Genomic DNA, 23,503 nt, shown 5'->3' with positions numbered 1-23,503 from the left:
CTATACCCATGCAAAAAATCACGTCAATCCGTTGCACCGTTGCGACGTGATTGAAGGACAAACCAACAAACCAACAAACAAACACACTTTCGCTTTTATAATAAGGGTACTGATAAGGGTACTGATTGTATGCCAGACGATCATAGTAGCTTAAAAATTCGAAACTCGAACAAATTAATAACAAAAAAATCAAACTTCAGCAGATAAAAAATCGTGACCACGCCATCGCCAACCACGCGTTCCTGAGAAAAAGAGTGTTGACAGGCAGACAGACAAACAATGAAGTGATCCTGTAAAGATCCCTTTTACCTTTACAGGTACGGAACCTTGACAAGTCGTAATTAAAAAACCGAACTAAACAGTAAAAAAATTTGAAAATGGTGTCATACAGTCACCATATGGATTTTTTCAAAGAATGTATAGTCAATGTCACTTGGAATAATGTACGATACCCTACTCATCTAAATTCAGGCATTCAAAAGTTATGGTGGAATAAAGAAACTCACATACATACATACATGATCCCTCAAAACACTACGCTCTTTTTTTGGGTAGTCGCATAAAAATTGTCGTCATTTGATCATTTCAGCTTCGGTTCTATACGTGAAACTTCAAAATGTACGAAACACAAGAACTCATCAACAATCATAATACCATAACATAGTAACATTTCTTTTTCATGAACAGAAATGCAGTTTCAAAATACAAGTAACGAGCTAAAGCACTCGAGCGATATGAAATATCAAACGTGGCCAACGAAACCTTAACAATAAATAAGCAATGTAGAAGATAAAATACAAAATAAAACTTATGACGAGATACAATAATTCAATTGTGATGATTAGAACGTACTGTACCAATGAAGGCGTCCAAATTTTTCGAATTAGATAAAGATTTAACATAGTAGTTATATATTAAATATCGTTGTATATATACGTAACGTGGGTGATATATCAAGTTAGTGTTAAGACAATGGTGGTCGCCGCGAATGAACAGCGCGGTGGGGAGTTGACTATGAGACTTTGATCGGGGCTGGCATGCGGCTGGCTTGAAGACGTGGCACGATGGCGGCGGTCGCCGGCCTCTACGGACTGGGCGACGAGCAGCGGGGCAGGCACCGGCGTCAGGCCAACGCCGAGCGCTCCGAGTCCAGAGATGACAACACTGAGGCGTGAGTGTTTACTTTTTATTTTATTCGATGAGTAGGAACAAGTTTGCTATCTTACTAGCAGCCTAACAGCGATCACACACTCGTCCGATCAGTACCCTTATTATAAATGCGAAAGTGTGTTTGTTGGTTTGTTGGTTTTTCCTTCAATCACGTCGCAATGGTGCAACGAATTCATGTGATTTTTTGCATGGGTATAGATACAGACCTGGAGAGTGACATAGGCTACTCTTTATCCCGGAAAATCAAAGAGTTCCCACGGGATTTTTAAAAAACCTAATTCCACGCGGACGAAGTCGCGGGCATCAGCTAGTACGGATATATAAATATCTACGACATAATATATCATAAGCTTCCATACAAAACAAATAGGAACGTATTTTCACGGACTCGGACCGGATGAGTGCGTAATCGCCGTAAATCGCAGTACATGCGATACGAATCCAAGAAAATCCAAATCTAGAGAACTTCGTATCCAGATTTCAATTTTAAGACGCTGATTTTCAGCTGTGACCCGGTGATATATTAGATAAGTAGGTGATCTCACGGAAATATTCATTTTAATATTCAGCAAATTTTTCAGGGTTAACTTAATGACTTCGGATTGCAATTTTTATCTGTATTGAATTTCATTCCCTGGGCGATGTTCCTGAGTAAATTCGCATCATGTTAAAAGTGGGAGTAAGCATTCAATTTACTTATATTAAATTCTGGTTAACCATACAAGAGGAAAATTATATTTTTAGCTTCGATACAGATAGCAGAAAACGTACCTAACAGGTTAAAAGGCAATAGTGGTACCAAACATTGTGGCTAATTCCTTTGTACACAATCTCTAAACTAAACTAAAATATCACGTCTAAATCTATTGCTATCCCTTTCATAATGTTGCTTTCGGAAAAGGAAAGCACTAGATTTAGACCTGTTAATTTAGTTTAGTTTAGAGATTGTGTACTAGAGAATCGGCCCCAATATTAATTATTTATTGCTTTATTTCACTTTAAATTAAGAGTTTATTGTACGAGCTTATGTTACATTACAGGTATAGGCAGGTATAGATATAAAAATAGTTTGAACGCGGGAAATCTCTATATTTTTATATTTAAAAAAACTGTATTTGCAGATAGTCCAGCAGCGGAGTCTTAAGAAGTCTGGTTTAATATCCTTTGAAAGTGAATAAAAGAATTGAAGCTTGAATAAAATATCTGATCGCGGAGCTCAGAATAGATCGTATTCATTAGAAGTCATAATTATGTCCCTTCAGATGGAACACTGTAATTGTCTCTTGACCCAGATACTATGGCTAGATCAGTTTTATTATTAACTAGCTTATGCTCGCGACTTCGTCCGCGTGGACTGCTCAAATTTCAAACCCCTGTTTCACCCCCCTAGTGGTTTAATTTTCAAAAATCCTTTCTTAGCGGATGCCTACGTCATAATAGCATGCCAAATTTCAGCCCAATACGTCCAGTAGTTTGAGCTGTGCGTTGATAGATCAGTCAGTCAGTCAGTCAATCAGTCAGTCAGTCAGTCACCTTTTCCTTTTTTTAACCGACTTCAAAAAAGGAGGAGGTTCTCAATTCGGCGCCGGCACCAAAAAATATTATTATGGAACTATATTGACTCTTGTATACATAATATATTCGGTAATAAATTAAATTATTTTTCAATTTTTAGTGTTTGTGTATCGAAGTCAGTTTTTTTTTTTTTAATTTTATATATTAAGATAACTAATTATGAAAAAGCAAGTAACTCCGAAAAGTTAAACCTCAACCTCTCGAATAGAAGGCCGCTGTGCTGTCTTAACCACTAGACTATCAGCATTCAAGAGTTCTCACGGGATTGTTAAAAACCTAAAATCCTAGTAAATTTGTTAAATTCTCCGCACAAAATCGCGGTCAGAAAATAAGTAAGGACTTGCGGCTCGGGCATCTCCTTCAATCAATGAAAACTCGCCAGAAGCTTTCCAGCATTTAATTCAGGCATATTAAATTAAATTTAATAGGCAGGTCAATTAACTGGACTCATTCAGAATTGCTCCACGTTATTTAGTAAATAGCGGGTTGTACAAAAATCTAGGGCAGAGATGTTGAATTGGGCAGAGGTGTATACCTACCTACACCTTTTATTATAGCCCTGAGAGGATGTTATTGACCTTTAAAATACTAGACGATGCCCTCTACTTCGTAGAGAGATGATCATGATGATGATGCAATGCAAACTGATCACTGAGCAATTCGCTTTATCTATTATCCAGTATTGTCGCAATAACAGTAGGCCATCCCGTAAGCTCTAATTGCCAGATTGAGCAGCAGAACAGTTAATAAATTAATAGCCGGTCAAGTATTGTTTCCATTCACAACCTGCAGTTAACCTCCCATTAGTCCACCAGTTAACTCCCATTCAGTGTGCATTATAGATACCATTATACCAATGTTTGAATGCAAATAAATGCTTTATGTACGAATAATAATAGGCATTACAATCCATACTTATTATCAGTACTCAGTACCCTTATTATAAATGCGAAAGTGTGTTTGTTTGTTGGTTTGTTTGTTTGTTGGTTTGTCCTTCAATCGCGTCGCAACGGTGCAACGGATTGACGTGATTTTTTGCATGGGTACAGATAAAGACCTGGAGAGTGACATAGGCTACTTTTTATCACGGAAAATCAAAGAGTTCCCACGGGATTTTTAAAAACCTAAATCCACGCGGACCAAGTCGCGGGCATCAGCTATCTAAATATATAAAAGGAAAAGGTGACTGACTAACTGACTGACTGATCTATCAACGCACAGCTTAAACTACTGGACGGATCGGGCTGAAATTTGACATGCAGATAGCTATTATGACGTAGGTATCCGCTGAGAAAGGAATTTTGAAAATTCAATCCTTAAGGGGGTGAAATAGGGGTTTGAAATTTGTGTAGTCCACGCGGACGGAGTCGCGAGCATAAGCTAATATAAATTGAGACGAGTTTAAAGTGGTCAGACCGACTGAAAAGGACAAAGCCGTTTGAGCTCGTCTTTTATTGACAAAATTTCAATAAAAGAATTAATACAAATTTCAAAGCCCTATTTCACCCCCAGGGCTTTGAAAATTGTATAGTCCACGCGAACGAAGTCGCGAGCATTAGCTAGTTTAGATATAAATATTACATTTCAATAATATTACGCGAATCCAAAAGGTCTTCACAGTTGAAACGGATAGTAGATTAATTCATAATGAGATTTTTCTTGTACAAGTTTCCTAAGAAAACTACTGAAGTTGATTGATAGCTAAATCGCTTTTACTCCAACACTTTAAATAGCATGACGGATCTTCGACTGCAAATAGAAAGTTATTCTTTACTAGATGATACCCGCGACTTCGTCCGCGTGGATTTAGTTTTTTGAAAATCCCATGGGAACTCTTTGATATTCCCGGATAAAAAGTACCCTATGTCCTTACCCGGGATGCAAGCTGTCGCTGTACCAAATTTCGTCAAAATCGGTTGAACGGATGGGCCGTTAAAGCTAGCAGGCAGACAGACAGACACTTTCGCATTTATAATATTAGTATGGATATGGATATTGATGCTTTGCAAAGTATGGAAGTATGGATTGAGAGCTCGAATCACAAAGTAGGGTGTTAAATCAATAAATCGATCTATTAGGATGTTCTCCGAAATTAAAAACGATCACGCAAAGAGGCTTAAACAGTTAGCTGTTTACAATTTCTGCTAAGGAGATTAGCTAGAGTATGATCCGCGACGACGCGCTCGTAGACATAGCGAGCAAACGAGCAGGCGGGTAACCTGATGTTAAGTGATTACCGCCGCCCATGAACATTTGCAGCACCAGAGGAACCGCCGATGCGTTGCCGGCCTTTTAGGAATTTGTTGGTCCGCACCTTGAATAACCCCATGTTGTAATCTAGTGGGAACACCGCCGATGGGAGTTGGTTCCACAGTTTGCATGTGCGTGGAAAGACGAATCTGGCGCAGCGGACGGTCTATTTATTTAAAGAAGTTTTAAATATATTAAAATGTGTCAAACGCCTGTCATTTACAAAGTACGATGTCGATACGACGCCGTGTAGAAACCAAAGGGCATGGGTTTATTAAAAACTGCCATACCCCTTCCAGGTTATCCCGCTTTCATCTTAGACAGCATCGTCAGTCGTCACTTACCACCAGGTGAGATTGCAGTCAAGGGCTTAACATGTATCTGAATTTAAAAAAATAGGGTGTTAAATCAATGCAACCAAGCACTCGCATGTCACCCGCACCGAGTTAGCGCGAGGGTTGTGCGGGTGTGCGAGGCCTTCCCTCTCCTCCGATTGCCATCTTAACCTGTCGCGTACTAGATTTATTTATTGTTTTAAACGCCTGTAAATCGGTGGAGATGAGATCGATTTTTTTTTCTTACAAAGCCAATCACATTTTACCATAGACATGTTGTCTGCTAGCCTTTCACGGCCCATCTGTTCAACCGATTTTGATAAAATTTGGTACAGACCAACAGAACAGTTGTGGCTTGCATCCCGGGGAAGGACATAGGCTACTTTTTATCCCGGGAAATCAAAGAGTTCCCACGGGATTTTTGAAAACCTAAATCCACGCGGACGAAGTCGCGGGCATCATCTAGTCGCATATAAAATTCGTGCTCGGTGATGAGATAGAGAGATGATGAGCGCTTTATAAATGTGACCCATATTATAACACTATTACTGTGCGTTGATATAATATAAGTCAGTCAGTCAGTCAGGACTTTGAATTTTATATATATAGATAGATAACTGCTTCTGTACACACTTTTTTGCCCAGCGACTAGTTTTATAATTCATGTCATGTATTACTAAGTTAGTTATTATTGTCATAATCTGGTTTGTGTGTCTAATAAATAAAAATAAAACAAAATAAGTAAGCAAACATATATTAATATTTCATGGCGTTAAGTTAGCTTATAGGGTTTTTATCACAGAGAAGGGTGGTGGAGGGTGCACTCGCCGGCAAGTGGTGTTCAGATCAGCAGCCTCGCCTGTAGGATCTCCAGCGCGGCCTTGCGCCTCAGGTAAGGCATGTGCGCCTGGGTGAAGATGTAGGGCGCGTTGCGAGCGCTGAACTCCGCGAGCACGCAGAGGAATACGCCGCAGTCGCTATTGGTCGACTGCAGCGGGATATCCTGTGATAATATAAAAACATTTTTCAATACATTTGCTCGTAAAGTGACTTTTTATTTCACTGATATCAAAACTGTAATGGCGACTTTTACACACATGTGCGGTAATAGTAATTTATGTTACAACTGCGTAAAGTTGGACGTTATAGTTTTTAAATCAAATACCGTAGCAAATTTTGACAATAGCGGCGAGAATTCAATTTTATGATTTATTTATTTTTGAAAATTGAATTTTCGCCACGTACACATGGTTTTCAATAAAGACATTGCTCGACAAGGCATGCAGATATTTAATTGTTTTAAATACTTAGATTCCTGTCAACCACTATTTAAAAACTACGCTTTCTCCCACTTCCATGTATGTATATCTATGAAATCTGTATATTTGTCAAACAACATGATGATCTATTTACAAAAGCAACAGATTTATCCGAGAAATACAAGAAACGGTGAAAGATTGGTGATTGCACATAGGTTTTACAATGCATCTTTACGATAATGTAGGTAGGTGTGAGGCAGGCTTGGTTTTGGCCGCCCATGCTGTCGAGGTATTGGATCTTCTCGCGGAATTTGATGAAGCAAACGTCACCATATAGCAAAACACAAACCTCGAGAGTCTCTGTGCGCCACCCGTTGTCGTCGAAGGGCTGCCCCTTCTTGTCCATGTGTTCGTCGCGCAGGTACTTGAGCAGCGCGTCGAGGCAGGCTTGGTTTTGGCCGCCCATGCTGTCGAGGTAGTGGATCTTCTTCTCGCGGAATTTGGTGAGGCAAACGTCACCATATAGCAAAACACAAACCTTGAGAGTCTCTGTGCGCCACCCGTTGTCGTCGAAGGGCTGCCCCTTCTTGTCCATGTGTTCGTCGCGCAGGTACTTGAGCAGCGCGTCGAGGCAGGCTTGGTTTTGGCCGCCCATGCTGTCGAGGTAGTGGATCTTCTTCTCGCGGAATTTGGTGAGGCAAACGTCACCATATAGCAAAACACAAACCTTGAGAGTCTCTGTGCGCCACCCGTTGTCGTCGAAGGGCTGCCCCTTCTTGTCCATGTGTTCGTCGCGCAGGTACTTGAGCAGCGCGTCGAGGCAGGCTTGGTTTTGGCCGCCCATGCTGTCGAGGTAGTGGATCTTCTTCTCGCGGAATTTGGTGAGGCAAACGTCACCATATAGCAAAACACAAACCTTGAGAGTCTCTGTGCGCCACCCGTTGTCGTCGAAGGGCTGCCCCTTCTTGTCCATGTGTTCGTCGCGCAGGTACTTGAGCAGCGCGTCGAGGCAGGCTTGGTTTTGGCCGCCCATGCTGTCGAGGTAGTGGATCTTCTTCTCGCGGAATTTGATGAGGCTTAGGCACCAGTGCACGCCTAGGTGAACTGGAACTATCATGAGGTCGTGCGCGAATATGTCCACCTGGAAAAAATAGAATACGCAATGAAAAAAGCTAACTTTTACCACACAGATGCGATAATAAGTGCGTAAAGTTGGAAATTATAGTTTTTTATCATAAGTAAAGTACCGCATAATTGGCCATTTACAATTACCACACAAGTGCGGTAATGAAACCTAGTCAAATTCGAATAGGCACAGCCAATAGTTATTTTAATACACTTGCTCGTAACGTGACTCTTTTTATACTCTACCAAAAGGTCTATAATGTCTGTCTGAATATGTTGCTAAGCACAAATCTCGAGAACAGCTGAACCAATTTCGCTAACTCTTTTTTTATAATATTCCTTGAAGTATGAGGATGTTCGCCACACACAATTTACCACTTTGGAAGTGTCTCTCGCGCAAACTATTCAGTTTAGGAAAAAAAATATTGGAAACCTCAATATCATTTTTGAAGACCTTTCCATAGATACCCCACACGCATGGGTTTGATGAACCCCATGGGGAAAATGATGGGGAACCTCAAAATTTATTGTTTTTTTCTATTCTTGTGAAAAATCTTAATGCGGTTCACAGAATACATCTACTTACCAGGTTTCAACAGTATAGCTCTTATAGTTTCGGAAAAAAGTGGCTGTGATATACGGACGGACAGACATAAGGGTTCCGTTTTTTGCCATTCGGCTACGGAACCCTAAAAATGTAAGGTGAGTTTGACTTGTAGTTCGGCCTGCTAAGGTTTGGAGATCATAATATGAAAGTGGACTAACCTTCTTGGTCCACCTTTTGAGGCCAGCGTGGCCGCTCTGCATGAGCTTGGGGTAGAAGAATGTGTTGGTAGCGTAGACCCGCGGCAAGTGCTTGCGCTCGTCACTCCGCAGCATCAGCAGGTTCATGTAGAAGTTAATCACTTCATCGTTGACCCAGTTTTGTCCTGCCAGGGTTTGGACGTCGCGCCTGGAAATTAGCACAAATATTAGTTACTAGCTGATTCCCGCGACTTTGTCCGCGTGGAAATAGGTTTTTTAAAAATCACGTGGGAACTCTTTGATTTTCCGGGATAAAAAGTAACCTATGTCCTTCCCTGGGATGCAAGCTATCGCTGTACCAAATTTCGTTAAAATCGGTTGAACGGATGGGCCGTGAAAGGCTAGCAGACAGACAGACAGACAGACGGACAGACAGACACACTTTCGCATTTATAATATTAGTATGGATTTATGTGGTGATAGCCTAGTGGTTAAGACGTACGCCTCCTATTCGGAAGGTCGGGGTTGGCACGAACCTCAAACTTTTCAGACTTATAAGATGTGTTTTTAAGCAATTGAATATCACTTGGTGTAAAGGTTAAGGAAAACATTGTGAGGAAACCAGCATGCCTGAGAGTACTCCATAATGTTCTCAAAGGTGTGTGAAGTCTACCAATCCGCACGGCCAGCGTGGTAGACTATGGCCAAACCCTTCTCACTCTGAGAGGAGACCCGTGCTCTGCAGTGCCCCGGCGATGGGTTGATCATCATAGAAAAAAGTATACATACCTGTGTATCCTTAAATTAAATTTCTCTACTAGTAGTTGACCGCCCGGGCCCGGTCCAAATGCTTTCTCTATGATTGCTTCTTGTTCATGAGTTAAACTAGGTAACTCTACTGAGTCTACTGACAGTACTGACTGACCTACTGGCTCCTCTATTTGACTCAATGGTAGACCAAGCAAATTTTTAAACTCATCCTCTAAATGCTCTAACTTATGTTCATAATTTACTTTGGATATTATATCAGCCTCTCTTCTTGCAGATATTATTTTGTTTTGAGTATCTATATTCTTGGTTTTGTACTTAGAATCTAGCTTGGAAATCCAGTCTTTTGACGTCAACGCTATATCTCTGAAGGAATCTTTCAAAGAGTTAATATTTTCTATTTTAACAGATGAAGTACATGTTTCAGTTTTGATCGGATCATACTGTTCGGACACTTCATTGAACTTTTCCGCAATTATACCTTTTTCAACTGAGTTTACAACTAATATAACCTGAAAGTAGAAACAAAGGTGTAGTGGTTTGTCTTGACATGTGCGGTCACCTTTAATTAGTCACCTCTAGATTGAGAAACAAAAATGCAATGATTTTATTTATTCAGTAAGGATAGGGACGCATGTGAGGTTAAATGATTGACGGACCAATAGCAGCGTTGATTCATCATACACCATAACATTGGCTCTGTTGGAACATAGTTCAGGTGCTATGGCGAAACAGATTTTTTTTTCCTTATTGTTGAGTGCCAATTAGCTACTCAATTATATTACGATCTAGCCTAATGTATGACTAATAAGTTATTTTATTTTAACCTAAACTTATAAATTATCTTATATACTAAGAAATTGTCCACTGACGCATCTTAGTCTTTCTTGATTTGAGATGTAAAGTGTAAATACAAACATAGACACTTATAATCATAACCCTTCCATTTGGCTTTGCCATAGTTGGTCAATAATAGATAAGACAATCACATAAAGAACTAAAAGCATAAGTGATATAGGCACTATAGCAAAAAGCTGAGTCTACATTTAATAAATAAAATAACAAATAGACATTTTTTTATTTCCATCTCTTGCTGTAGCAAAAAAAATCAGCCAAAATGAATTCAAATCTAATTTTATTTATTGTCTATTTGGGTTTACAGATGGTTCTTACCACAGATATATACAGATATGCAACTAGCGTGGCCCCCTCAGTCCCTCTCGCTCAAGCAGAGGCAACCCACCATTGCATAATAACTTCAAAAACAAAAAAAAATATTTTTTTAAAATACTTGAGTCAAAATAACCTCACTTCGCGTTGTTTGTCAGTCTCACGTACAATTTACATTTTGACAAACAAAAAAAAAGTGGCCGTGGTGATAAGGACAACAACAATCATTTTGTCACGTTCTAATAAAAGCTTAAATGCATTTAGCTATCTCGCTCTAACAGTAAAAGTCACATTAGGGCTACTTCTAAAGGTATTTATTATGAGGTTCTTACCCATATTGTTGAGGTACAGCCAAATACCTTTTATACTGAGGCATGCAAAAGTGCAGTGTGTGCACATACCAGAAACAATTTGGGAATTTAATTTTGATAAATTTTTAATTTTTTTTTTTTTTAATTTATAATTTAAAAATTATAGACCTTGGGGCCGTGGGGCCCGGGGGCTCGAGCTCTTTTAGAAGAAATTGCGAAAAGAGTTATCAACCGGAGTCAACCGGGGACCGGAGAGCTGGCAGCTACCTTGGTCAAAGAATTAGTTTGGCCATCCAAAGGGGTAATGCTGCCAGCATCTTGTGTACAATGCCTCGCTGCGGTGGTCTCGATGAGGTTTTAGATTTAATTTTATTTATTTTAGTTTTAATTTAATGTTGTTTTTTTTAGATTTAAGTTTATTAATAGTTTATTTGTTAACCATTGATAATAAAATAAAAATTATAAATTCCCAAATTACCTCTGCCAGGAATCAAACCCGGGTGCTCCCGGTTATAAGACACTTACCACTGCACCAGGGAACTCGTCCATAATGATCAATCATCTGACTATGAACAGATTTGTGTTGGATGGATGTTTATATTTAACTAACTAGCTTATGCTCGCGACTTCGTCCGCGTGAACTACACAAATTTCAAACCCCTGTTTCACCCCCTTAGGGATTGAATTTTCAAAAATCCTTTCTTAGCGGATGCCTACGTCATAATAGCTATCTGCATGCCAAATTTCCGTCCAGTAGTTTGAGCTGTGCATTGATAGATCAGTCAGTCAGTCACCTTTTCCTTTTATAGATTACATACCTCCTCCTCATCATCTGTATACTCAGCAGGAGGCCCCCATGACGGTGTGTTCCTTTCGTTAAAACTACCCATTAGCTTGATAGGGCCTGTCTGCACTCTATTGTTTCTGATCGATTTTTCATGAGGTACGGATGTGCTCGGATGGCCTGCTTCAACTTGATTCTGTATGTATCTTACATTTTTGGCAAGCCTGTCTTTGTCATCCGACGTTTCTGAAATAATTTTAGCTTTTTAGGGTTCTGTAGTAAACAAGGAACCCTTATAGTTGGGTATAAATATTAATCATGTCGACAAAGTGGTGAAATAAAATTATGATAAATATTTTTTTAGGGTAACTCCCCTACATGTAAAGTGGGGATGATTTTATTTTTCCTGTCTACCCCATAGTGTGGGGTATCGTTGAATAGGTCTTTTAAAAATACTGTGGGTGTGGGAACATCATTTTTCGATTTCTAGATCCATTTGTAAAATATGATGTTTTAAAGTGCTAATTTTTATTAGAGTCAAGTGTCGTCGTCCCCCCTCTATCAGCCAAATGGTAGTATATAGGATCTCCTTCGTGCCTTCTCCATAAACGTGACACTGGCGAAACACTCTGTGCCCAGCTGGCACACCTAAAAGCCAATAATTGGGAATTGAATTGAATTGGGTAGTATATAGGAATTAGGAAGGAATAGGATTAAGTCGCCTGATTGGTTCAGTCAGCGCGCGCCTACAATTGTAACTTATTTTATTTCGCGGTGAAAGCGGGAAGTAGGGGTTGGAAAATTAAAGAAATGATTTTTAGGGTTCCATACCCGAAGGATGCCAATGGAACCCTGTTACTAAGCCTCCGCTGTCCGTCCGTCTGTCTGACAGTGTAATAGGCAGAGTGTTGAAATTTTCACAGAATGTGTATTTATTTCTATTGCCGCTATAACAACAAATAATAAAAATATCAAAAGGGCCCCGTGAAAATAAAAAAAAAATTAATGTTATATCTTTGTACGGTGGTAAGGAACGGAACCCTTCGTGAGCGATTTTGACTCGCACTTGAAGGATTTTATTTTATTTTAATTTAAATAGAGCCAACAGCGAGAGCTAATAAAGCAAGCAAGGCCAAGTTTTTGGTGCCATTGTTGCACTCGACACGTCGACACCCTCAAACTTCAATTGCAAAATAATTATTAAATATTGAGGGTAAGGAAGGTACATAAGGAAAGTGTGATCAGAAACATGAATTGCCTTCCTTTCCTACATATTACTTCCTATTTCAGGTAGGAGTGACAAGCCGTTTAGTAGCAAATCTTTGCGATTTAGCCGAAATAACTGGGAAATAATGTTCAATGTTGTAAAAAAGAGATGTCAAATCCTTACCGGGTTCGTCTGAAGCATTGTACGGTGTCGTCTTGGTGTCGTCTTCAAATACCAACCAGTTTAGGAAACCGCGCAATCGAGCCACTATGGACTGCATTTTAATGTAATAATAATAATAATAATAATTTGTAATATTTGTCTTTATTATAATATATTATATCAACGTGTACTATAAGTAAAATTAATTTTAGACACTGCAGAAAATTCAAACGGCAAATTATCACAACCACCGGCAACAAAGATAATCAGTACAGATAATCAGTTCATTTCCTACACAGACTAGTAATCCGATTTCCTATTACCAATGACCCAGACCATGTAACCACTAAAACTACTTTACTCTATGAAGACAATGTAGAGTGACCAAAGAGTTAGGCCGGCGACATACGTCAGGTTTTTTTCATCGTCCGGTTACCATACAATATGTCCGATTCATGCGTCAGGTTTTCTCTGAACTCAGTCGTTCCCGAGGGGTTCCCGAGTGCTTGCGTACGGAGCAAAAAGAAAAGATGCGTTTTACTGTTATTTATTGTACAAAGAATTAGTACTACAATTGTTTTTGGTTAATATATAATATATATACTGCAGTGCATCGCTGATGTTTGCGGAGGCTCATACCGATGATTTTTATGCAATCATGAGAAAAAGAGCAGCTTCAGTGATGAGCAGAATCCGAGGTAGTTCCAACGGTATTCTGAAAACCTTATCTGAAAAACTAGATAATCCATTTATGAGACACTGGGTTGGTTTGCACATGCACTCTCAGTGTCTCATGGGTGGTAGATTCCTAGATAAATAAAAGTACGCATGAAACAGCCTACTTCCTAACAGTCATTAGCAATTAATTTTATTACTAACAAAATGGATGTAATAAAGATGATTATTATTATTATTATATAAAATTCAAAGTCCTGACTGACTAACTGACTTATCAACGCACAGCCTAAATCGCTGGTTCTAGAGACGTGAAATTTTGAGGGTGTGTTCTTTGTAAAGAGTAGATATCCACTAGAAAGGATTTTTCGAAATTCAATCCCTAAGTGGGTTAAATAGGGCATGAAAGTTTGTATGAAAGTCCATCATTTTTCAAGTTATTTGCATGAAAATTGGTATTTGGGTTGTCGGTCACAAATGAAGAAAATACGTGTTCCAGGATTTTTGGGAGTTAAACCCCCACCACAATTTTATAAATTCCACCCTAGCGAAGCTTGGGCGGGTCTGCTAGTAAAGAATAATACAGTTAAAAAATAACCGCAATTATTGCCAGGCAGGCATCCTCTTCGACTTCCGGCGAACGAGATTGGATTCATGTTGGATTCGTGTCAGGGTGTTTGTGCCCAGCTTTATAACCACAGATTAAAATAATACTTCTTCAAAATCTGTATTTGAGTTTATCTGTGTATTTTATCGAGATTTAACCAAGATTTATCCTCGCGTAGACTGAGTAAAAAAGCTAGACTAAAGTACTGTGTAACCGCGTCTGAGATAGCGATAGCACGACGTAACGACGAATAACACGACAATTACCATTGTTTAGTACCTAGTCAATATTTGTATTAACCGATCAACAATATTTGTATTAAACGTTTTTTATGTGAAAACAAGTAGGTACCTAAATAACTAATGAGAAATACAATGACGCCACGAATTCTCAAAGTTTGCTTTGCAACTTAAGTTGTAGTCCTTGAAAAAAATCGGTTACACGATAAGGGACAGTAATTAATAGGTTAGCTGCGTCTCTGTTTATCACATTAGTAACTTTATCTGTGCTCTCTTTTAGTGTGAATGCGAAAGCAAACGTTCCTTTGTCAAGCTTGTGCTAGGAGTAGGTACGACAATAATGCAACGGGCGGGTTTTGAACCGTCGACCTTTCGGTTTTCAGTCCATTCCTTTACCCGTTGAGCTATTGAGGCTCAAAATTAATTTAAGTTTACAGGCTTGTGTAACAAATAACTATCAAATAGTTATTTGCAACGCAAGTCTGTAAAGCAGGCAAATACAGTATTTCCTGGATGGGTCTTGAGTCTTGATAGACAAACAATGAATTGAATAACGGTTCTTTTTTCTCTGTAGATACGGAACCCTAAAAAGAAAAAATTATAGCATTGAAAAAGCCGACTTTTATAAGCTTTCATTATTTAACTACCCACACGAAAGTTTAAACTTGTTCAACAAAAGTTAGTTCCCGGAAACATTTTATCAGTGATAGACTTTAACTAATTTTAGACGAAAACTTAAACCTTAAACTTAATTTTTCTTTTATTAGTATGATTATTAGTATTTTCGATAATTTATGTTAATTATAAAATTATTTGGGGCTTTAGTTAAAATAACAAATTCCTAAAAGGCCCGGCAACGCATCGGCGGTTCCCCTGGTGTTGCAAATGTTCATGGGCGGCGGGTGACCCGCCTGCGATATCGAGCAAACGGCTCGCAATCTTTATTAAAAGTAAAAACAGCTGATCTTTAAGTTAAATTTTAACACATAAAATAAAAATAAAACAATATTTTACTGTTTCAAGTTCATAATACTAGGTAGGTACCTACCTACTAACAAAATAAATTTTTTACCTGCATTTTACGCCACCTAGCGGCGAGTAGTCGAACTCGTTGTCAATAAAGGGTGCGAACTGGAAACGGGGAGCTTTAGCTCGCTTACCAGGATGGAAACTGGTTACAAGACGGCGCTAGTGTGCTAGCGCATAGTTATCCTCTATATATTATAAAAATGAATCACTGAATTTGTTGCTGATCGCAAATCTCGAGAACAGCTGAATCGATTTCGCTAATTCTTTTTTCATAATATTCCTTGAAGTACGTGGATGGTTCTTACGGAGAGATTTTTTTTTTAAAATCCTGAAAAAGAATCGACTGTTAGGCGGTACGAAGTTCGCCGGGTCAGCTAGTCGAGATTGCAATCGGGGTATGAGGCGGGGGGAGGCCCCGGAAATCCGCACGTCACCCACGCTCGCCCGAACCGGGTTAATGCGGGGGATGTGTGGGTGTGCGGGGCGTTACCTCCCCGATTGTCATTTCGAGCTGTCGCGTACCTACCTACGTACTATTCTTTAGTGATTTACAAGGAACCAAAAGCTTATGCATACTAATATTATAAATTACGAAAGTGACTGTCTATCTGTCTGTTTGTCAGTCTGCTAGCTTTTCACAGCCCAGCAGTATAACCGATTTTGATGAAATTAGGTAAAGAGTTAGCTTACATACCGGTGAAGGACATAGGCTACTTTTTCCCGGAAAATTAAACAGTTCCCACGGGATTTCAAAAACCTAAATCCACGCGGACGAAGTCGCGGGATCTAATTTACTATAATCGGCTGAAACAGACAAATCTGTATGGTGCAGCATGCGATACGCGCCACCCACCCTCCCACTGCTAAACATGCAAGACAAGCCAGTCACCAAGCAATCAATACGCACCACCAACACGTGCGTCGAGTGTGTTTTTGGGGATTTGTGTGGTTTTGCGTGGCGGTGGCGCGTCGCAGGTACTCGTTTGGTGGCTGGCTTTTCCTGCATGTTTAGCAGTGGGAGGGCGGGTGGTGCATATCGCATGCTGCATGTTGCACCATAAAGATTTGTCTATTTCAAAGGATTATAGCAAATTTAGCTTTTGGCTCCTTGCATTATGATCGACTTCCGCAAAGCAACGATTGGTTCTATCCAATACAATACTAACAGCCGTACTCAGAGTCGCTTAACGTTACTTAAGTTTAGATAAAACGAGACAGAGCTATATCTCTCACAAAAATCTGTCTCGTTTTAACTCAAATTAAGTAACGATTAGCGACTCTGAGTGCGGCTGTTAGTGATTGTTTTATTTTTTAGAATATTATCATCATGATCATCATCATCATCATGATTAAAATAATATTACTAGAGACTTGCCACAGCTTTGCTCGTTCGGATTAATATTTTAGTGATTTTTTCTAAATATATAAAAGGATTGTCTGTCTGATCTATCAACGCACAGCTCTAACTACTGGATGGATCGGGCTGAAATTTGGCATGCAGATAGCCTATTATGACATAGGCATCCGCTAAGAAAGCATTTTTCAAAGTTCAATCCCTAAAGGGGTAAAATAGGGGTTTGAAGTTTGTGTAGTCCACGCGGACGAAGTCGCGGGGATAATCTAGTTTCAAATAAATACAGTAAGTAATTAGAACCGTAATAGCCTCGGAGGTCGGGGGTTCGATTCCGGGCACGCACCTCTAACTAATTTTGAAGTGTCGTGCGGTGGCTCGTGCTGCAAAAAAAAGTTGAAACAACGCCATCTCTGCTGCAAACTATGAATGTGGCCTACGTAGGGAAACGCTACATTGCACCTGTAGCCGCTACGGAACTCGTAGAGCTACTTTCACGTAGCGTAGTTTCCGCAGTTCACCAGAGTGAACGAGAGTGAGGGAACATGGAGGGAACTCTCCGTTTTATCCTGAATCAACGAAATGTGAAATAGGATCACACACGAAACCTTTTTCACAGATGTCTACGTCCTCAGAACGAGGACTATTAGAAGTAGCCCTATTGTACACTTACTGTTATTGCGAGATAGCTAAATGCATTTAAGCTCTTATTAGAAGGTGACAAAATGATTATGTTTTGACCTTATCACCGTGGCCACTTTTTTTTGTTTGCCAAAATGTATTTGTACGTGAGATTTTGGCAAACAAAGTGAAGTGTAGAAGGAATGACATTTCACAAGTAAGAAAACTGCTTGAGCGAGAGGGACTGAGGGGGCCATGCTAGTTGCAAATCTAACTTTTTGATTTTCCGGGATAAAATGTAGCCTATGTCCTTCCCCGGGATATAAGCTAACTCTCTACTAAAATTCATCAAAATCGATTTAACTGTTGGGCTGCGAATAGCTAGCAGACAGACCGACACACTTTCGCATTTATTATATTAGTATCGATTTACCTGGTGCATTCACCATGTCATACTCGTACTCTGTAGTGAGCCGGTGGTGGTGAGTGATGACGATGATGACTGACCAGTCTTGATAAAAATTAGGTAGGTATATACTACGAACACAAACCGCCGGGCAATCCATAATTTGTGACAGGAAACGTCTTCACGGATACCTCCGTTGAAAAAGGGGGTGGGGAGGCTTGAGAGCTGGAAGGAGGGGGGGAGGTCGGGAATGATACGGCAGTGCGGTGCTTCGACCGTAGACGAGTAGACGCCTCAGTTTTCTAGGTCATGGCCCATATCAATGAGAGCAGCTGAATCCAACTTGGTAGATATTAATGTTTTTTTATTCAGCTACAAGTTAACCCTTGACTGCAACCTCACCTAGTGGTAAGTGATGATGAAATCTAAGATGGAAGCTGACTAGCCTGGAAGGGGTATAACCAAACCAACGCCATAACCATACATAAAATCACGTCGATCTGTTGCTTGTGTAAAGGACAAACCAACAAACAAAAAAATTCAAAAAACCGACTTCCAAAGCCGCTACAAAGTAAAAGAATATTTTTTAGGGTTCCGTAGCTCAAAAGGAAAAACGGAACCCTTATAGGATCACTTCGTTGTTATTCTACTTCAATCGAGCAGCCGTTCACGATGTAAACAACGAGGGCATCTAATAATCGTAGTGATTCTCCGAGGGAGACTGAAATAAGGGTGCGCGTCCACTGACGTGGAACTGGGCAGGGTGAAGCGGAGCAGACCGTGAATTGGCCAATCACGGTGCTCAAAATCTCCACTCCGCGTCAGTGGAAGCTGTGTGATTGGCTAATTCACGGTCCGCTACACTCCGCCCAGCTCCGCGTCAGTGGAAACGCACCCTGAAAATCACCATAACACCCGTATTTATACAAATAATATCAAAATGTCCTTCTCGCAACAGCGGTAAAATGACAGCTACAATGTCACGATCGCAATCACCTCTGATTGGTTGACGCTCACACCCTATTGGCTACGATTCATTGTTGCAACAAGAATACCATAAATTCAACCAATCACAACAATTGCGATTGTAATAATGATTGATGCCGGTACTACGGAATCGACCTACATATTCAACAGATTGTATACCATCATCATCATCATCGTGATCAACCCATCGCTCACTACAGATCACGGGTCCCCTCTCAGAGTGAGAAGGGTTTTGGCCATAGTCTACCACGCTGGCCAAGTGCGGATTGGCAGACTTCACACATCTTTGAGAACATTATGGAGAACTCTTAGGCATGCAGGTTTCGTCACAATGTTTTCCTTCACCGTTAAAGCAAGTGATATTTTAATTACCCAAAAACGCACATAACTCCGAAAAGTTAGAGGTGCGTGCCCTGAATCGAACCCCCGACGTCCGATTGGAAGGTGGACGTCGTGGTGTATAACATCGAATGAGTAAAAGATCCCAAACTAACCGGCTCGTTGGAAAGCCTGGAGCACCGCAGAGACGTTAGCTCTCTATGCGTGTTCTATCGCCTGTATAATGGGGAGTGCTCTGAAGAGCTTTTTGACCTCATTCCACCCTCTTTTTTCTACAACCGCACCGCGCGCCACCGTAAGGAATTTCACCCTCACCATCTGGGTGTCTGGTGCACTTCGACCGTCCGCTGCGCCAGATCCTTCTTTCCACGAAACTGTGGAACCAACTCCCACCGGCGGTGTTCCCACTAGATTATAACATGGGGTTATTCAAGGGGCGGACCAACAAATTCCTAAAAGGCCGGCAACGGGCGGCGGTAATCACTTAACATCAGGTGACCCGCCTGCTCGTTTGCTCGCTATATCTATTTAAAAAAAAAAAAGATTTTGTTAAACTACCTTCAATAATGATTTGAAGCTTATTTTGTGGTTTAACGACATATTTAAATGTATATATAACGGGTACAACTGGTTGATGTTGTGAGTGTATTTTGCCGGACAGCTCGTGAAGTTCCAGCGAAAATAACAAGAAAGAGGGTAGTTCGCTACTGCCCTTGACAGCTCGAACTTTATCTCTCGCAGCACCGCAGTCCCGTCGTGACCACGACCCGTGCAATAGGATTGAAATATCGACAAATAAAAAAAAATTTAACGTGGTATGTACCCGTGATATATAAACATTAAAATAAAAACCGACTTCGTTACACAAACACTAAAAATTGAAAAATAATTTAATTTATTACCGAATATATTATGTATACAAGAGTTAATATAGTTCCATAATAATACTTTTTGGTGCCGGTGCCAATTAGCTTTAGCTGCGCGAATCGTCTAGACTTCATATTTTTATGGGACTCCACAATGGCACCTCATTGGCACCGACCCCAAAAAATATTATTATGGAACTATATTAACTCTTGTATACATAATATATTCGGTAATAAATTAAATTATTTTTCAATTTTTAGTGTTTGTGTAACGAAGTCGGTTTTTATTTTTTTTGTAAAAATTTTTTATTTCACAATTTTTAGTGGCTCCATGGAATTATGCTATGACTGGTTAAAAATCTACTGTTTACTAAGCTATTACACTGATCGCGAGCAATTTACTCTTATCCGTTGAGGAGTTCCAGTATCTATCTTCGAAGATGTTCATCAGATCTTCACCAAATTGAAATGGGACCAACTTTGAAGTATACCCTTTCAAACAAAAAAAGAATTTTCAAAATCGGTCCAGGCGTTTTCGCGTAATCGGGGAACATACATAAAAAATAAAAAAAAAAAAAAAAAAAAAAAAAGATTCCGACGAATTGAGAACCTCCTCCTTTTTTTGAAGTCGGTTAATAAAATACTAGCTGACCCGGCGAACTTCGTACCGCCTAACAGTCGATTCTTTTTTTTTTTTTTTTAATACTTTAAATTTTTTAAATTTTTATCTCCGTAAGAACCATCCTCGTACTTCAAGGAATATTATAAAAAAAGAATTAGTGAAATCGGTTCAGCGGTTCTCGAGATTTGCGATGATCAACACATTTAGTGATTCATTTTTATATTATAGAAGATAGAAGAAGAAGAATACCTTCAATAACATTGCGATTGACAAGAGTCCGATGTTCGTTGGGACGCGTTACTATGAAGCGCCGCATGTAGTGGAAAATTTATACCTCTCTGTTCGGAACCGGCGCGACGCCGCCTGGCAACACTAAAAAGGCTTTTGCAAGAGCAACTCTTTTATAGTTCACTTTAATAAAGTGTTCTGTTGTGTTCTGACTTCTGAAGCGAAGCTACAAAACCTACAAAACACACTTTTGGAATGCGGCCTAAATGACAAAAAGTGAAACGAACACACGCGATGATGAAAATATTTCCCAATGAGTGAGTGAAACAGAAAACAATGTTTTCGTTTCAGTGGGGAGTCTCACGATACCTCAGAATAACTAATTTAGTGGTCTAACGATATATTGTATTGTAGAAAACGGGTACATAGTACAAACCACAATTGGGTATTTTACTAAGTACTTTTGAATTTGAGTAACATTATTACTTTATTATAAGCTAGGATAAAAATAATGAAGTACGCTGAAAAAAATATTAAAATCGAACAAAGTTACAGGCATTTTAATTTTGGAGTGAGAGGGTCTTCTATCCCTTTCTCGCAAAACGAAAATTTGTATGAAACCGGACGAAGCTACTATGGCATTAGTCACAATGACGTCATAATTCTATATCGCTATCTCTGTTTAATCAGAAATATTTAAATGCTTATAACTTTTTTGTTATTTGATCGATTTAATTAGTTTATTCAGTTTTCGTCATTATTTTTATCCTAGTTTATAATAAAGTAATAAAAAAATAGAGTCAAATACCCAATTAATTTGAAGCTTTTTAGGACCACCAGACATTACTAATTTGCCGGGAAACAAAATGTATGGCGATAGAGGAATATTAGTGTGTACTTTTAACATACGCATCTGTTAGCTTATGCCGACTGCAAGTTATTTATAGATCCTGATGATCACCATGATCAACCCATCCCTGGCTCACTACAGAGCACGGGTCTCCTCCCAGACTGAGAAAGGTTTGGCCATAGTCTACTACATTTGAGAACATTATGGAGAACTCTCAAGCAAGCAGGTTTCCTCACGATGTTTTCCTTCACCGTTAAAGCAAGTGATATTTAATTACTTAAATCGCACATAACTCTGAAAAGATCCGATTTATAGATATCAGCTGCTAAACCTACGTAAAAACATTAGGATCTAATTTTTCTTACAGTCTGCTTGCTGTTTTTAATGTTTGTTTTACTGAATAATCTAAAGTTAATCCATACTAATATTATAAATGCGAAAGTGCGTCTGTCTGTCTTACTGCTAGCTTTTCACGGTTCATCCGTTTAACCGATTTTGATGTTTGGTACAGAGAGCTTGCATCCCGGGGCAGGACATATGATACTTTTGATCCTGGAAAATCAAAGAGTCCGGACGAAGTCGCGGGCATCATCTACCTAGTAATTAATACTGAAAATATCTCGCACATATTCTTGCACACCCCATGCACTCCTCGCCTCGCCAGTGTGGAGCCACCTTAAGAGTTCTATATTTAGGAGTACTAAAGTGAAGAGTCCGGCACAAGGTCTATGCTATCTTTGTAACCATGGCAGCCTCCGTGTAGACATATAAGTAGGTACTATCTGTATATATAGGTAAAAAGAAAAGCTGACTGACTGATCTATCAACGCACAGCTCAAACTACCGGATGGATCGGCCTGAAATTTAGAATGCAATTATGATGTAGACATCTGCTAAGAAAGGATTTTTGAAAATTCAACCCCCAAGGTAGTAAAAAGGGACGGGAGGGAGGCCACGCGGACGAAGTCGCAGGTAATAATAATTTGCAATTTGCGAGAGGTGGAGTAAACTATGGGCCTCATAAGAAAGCTCAGTCACTCAGCGGGCGATGGAGAGAGCTATGCTTGGAGTTTCTCTACGTGATCAAATCAGAAATGAGAAGATAAGAGAACTAGAGTAACCGACATAGCTCAACGGGTTGTGAAGCTGAAGTGGCAATGGGCAAGGCACATACTTAGTTCGTTAGACGCTGGAATGGCGACCTCGCACTGGAAGACGCACCGTTGGAAGACTAGACACCACTAGGTGGACGGACGACATCAGACGAGTCGCAGGGAGCCGCTGGATTCAGGCGGAGCAAGACCGTGGCGTGTGGAAGTCCCTACAAGAGACCTATGTCCAGCAGTGGACGTGTAACATATGCAAAAGTTCACCTGAATAAAAAAAAAATCTATTCTATTCTATTCTTTTCCGGCCGCATTGAGGTTATAATGTGACAAACGTTAGTTGTCACGTGCCGGTATTGTTACACGAACAGCCCTGTATTACATTGCGGGGAGCTATGCGGCGTGACGTCACACCGGCGCGGCGGAGGGGGGAAACATGGCCTATTTACCCCGGGAAGAGGAAAAAGTGGGACTATGTCCCGGATTTTCGGACAGCTCTTATAATTAGAGGTTAACGTATTATGGCGCAGGTATTGTGGCGTGTAGGAAATTTCAAGCGTTCTGTTCTATCAATTGAAACGCCCGTGCAACATTGTAAAGAGCTTCCGAGATGGTCAAGCGATTTGACGTCAAGCACGTAGATTTGTTTCGCTTAAAAGCTCCTTTATGTGAGCTTGATGCATCCGTCAAGCGGCACTTTTTTCAGATTATCTCGAA

At 39.9% G+C, this 23,503-nt stretch overlaps 2 protein-coding genes across 7 annotated transcripts in view; one reads left to right on the top strand and one right to left on the bottom strand.

The window, feature by feature from the left end:
- Positions 1 to 23,503, top strand: part of Sh (Potassium voltage-gated channel protein Shaker) — a 345,233-nt gene that overhangs the window by 222,092 nt on the left and 99,638 nt on the right. For 2 of the 6 annotated variants that reach the window (XM_069508968.1, XM_069508969.1), the window contains exon 2: positions 688 to 1,171. The exons of the other annotated variants lie outside the window; for them this stretch is intronic. In XM_069508968.1, the coding sequence (XP_069365069.1) occupies positions 1,065 to 1,171 (107 nt within the window). In that variant the 5' untranslated portion in view covers positions 688 to 1,064. The remainder of the gene's footprint in view (positions 1 to 687; positions 1,172 to 23,503) is intronic. 6 annotated transcript variants of the gene reach the window in all.
- On the bottom strand, positions 6,069 to 13,148 carry LOC138404484 (uncharacterized). The gene is made up of 6 exons (XM_069508587.1): positions 12,882 to 13,148; positions 11,526 to 11,737; positions 9,248 to 9,738; positions 8,480 to 8,666; positions 7,128 to 7,730; positions 6,069 to 6,333 (listed from the first exon to the last, which is right to left on the bottom strand). Exons 1-6 carry the CDS (start codon positions 12,976 to 12,978, stop codon positions 6,172 to 6,174), a joined length of 1,752 nt encoding a protein of 583 aa, XP_069364688.1. The 5' UTR covers positions 12,979 to 13,148; the 3' UTR covers positions 6,069 to 6,171.

Source organism: Maniola hyperantus, chromosome Z (assembly GCF_902806685.2).
Source record: "Maniola hyperantus chromosome Z, iAphHyp1.2, whole genome shotgun sequence".
Lineage (NCBI taxonomy): Eukaryota > Metazoa > Arthropoda > Insecta > Lepidoptera > Nymphalidae > Maniola > Maniola hyperantus.
The sequence above is the reverse complement of the archived record's forward strand: the minus strand, read 5'-3'. Positions and strand labels throughout refer to the sequence as shown.

Excerpts from the sequence above, each read along its gene's own strand:
- LOC138404484 (XM_069508587.1), bottom strand. The coding sequence starts at position 12,978 with ATGCAGTCCATAGTGGCTCGATTGCGCGGTTTCCTAAACTGGTTGGTA. Across the intron at positions 8,667-9,247 it reads TTTAATTTAAGGATACACAG|GCGCGACGTCCAAACCCTGG; the intron begins GTATGTATACTT and ends GCTAATTTCCAG. Across the intron at positions 7,731-8,479 it reads TCAAAAGGTGGACCAAGAAG|GTGGACATATTCGCGCACGA; the intron begins GTTAGTCCACTT and ends TATTTTTTCCAG.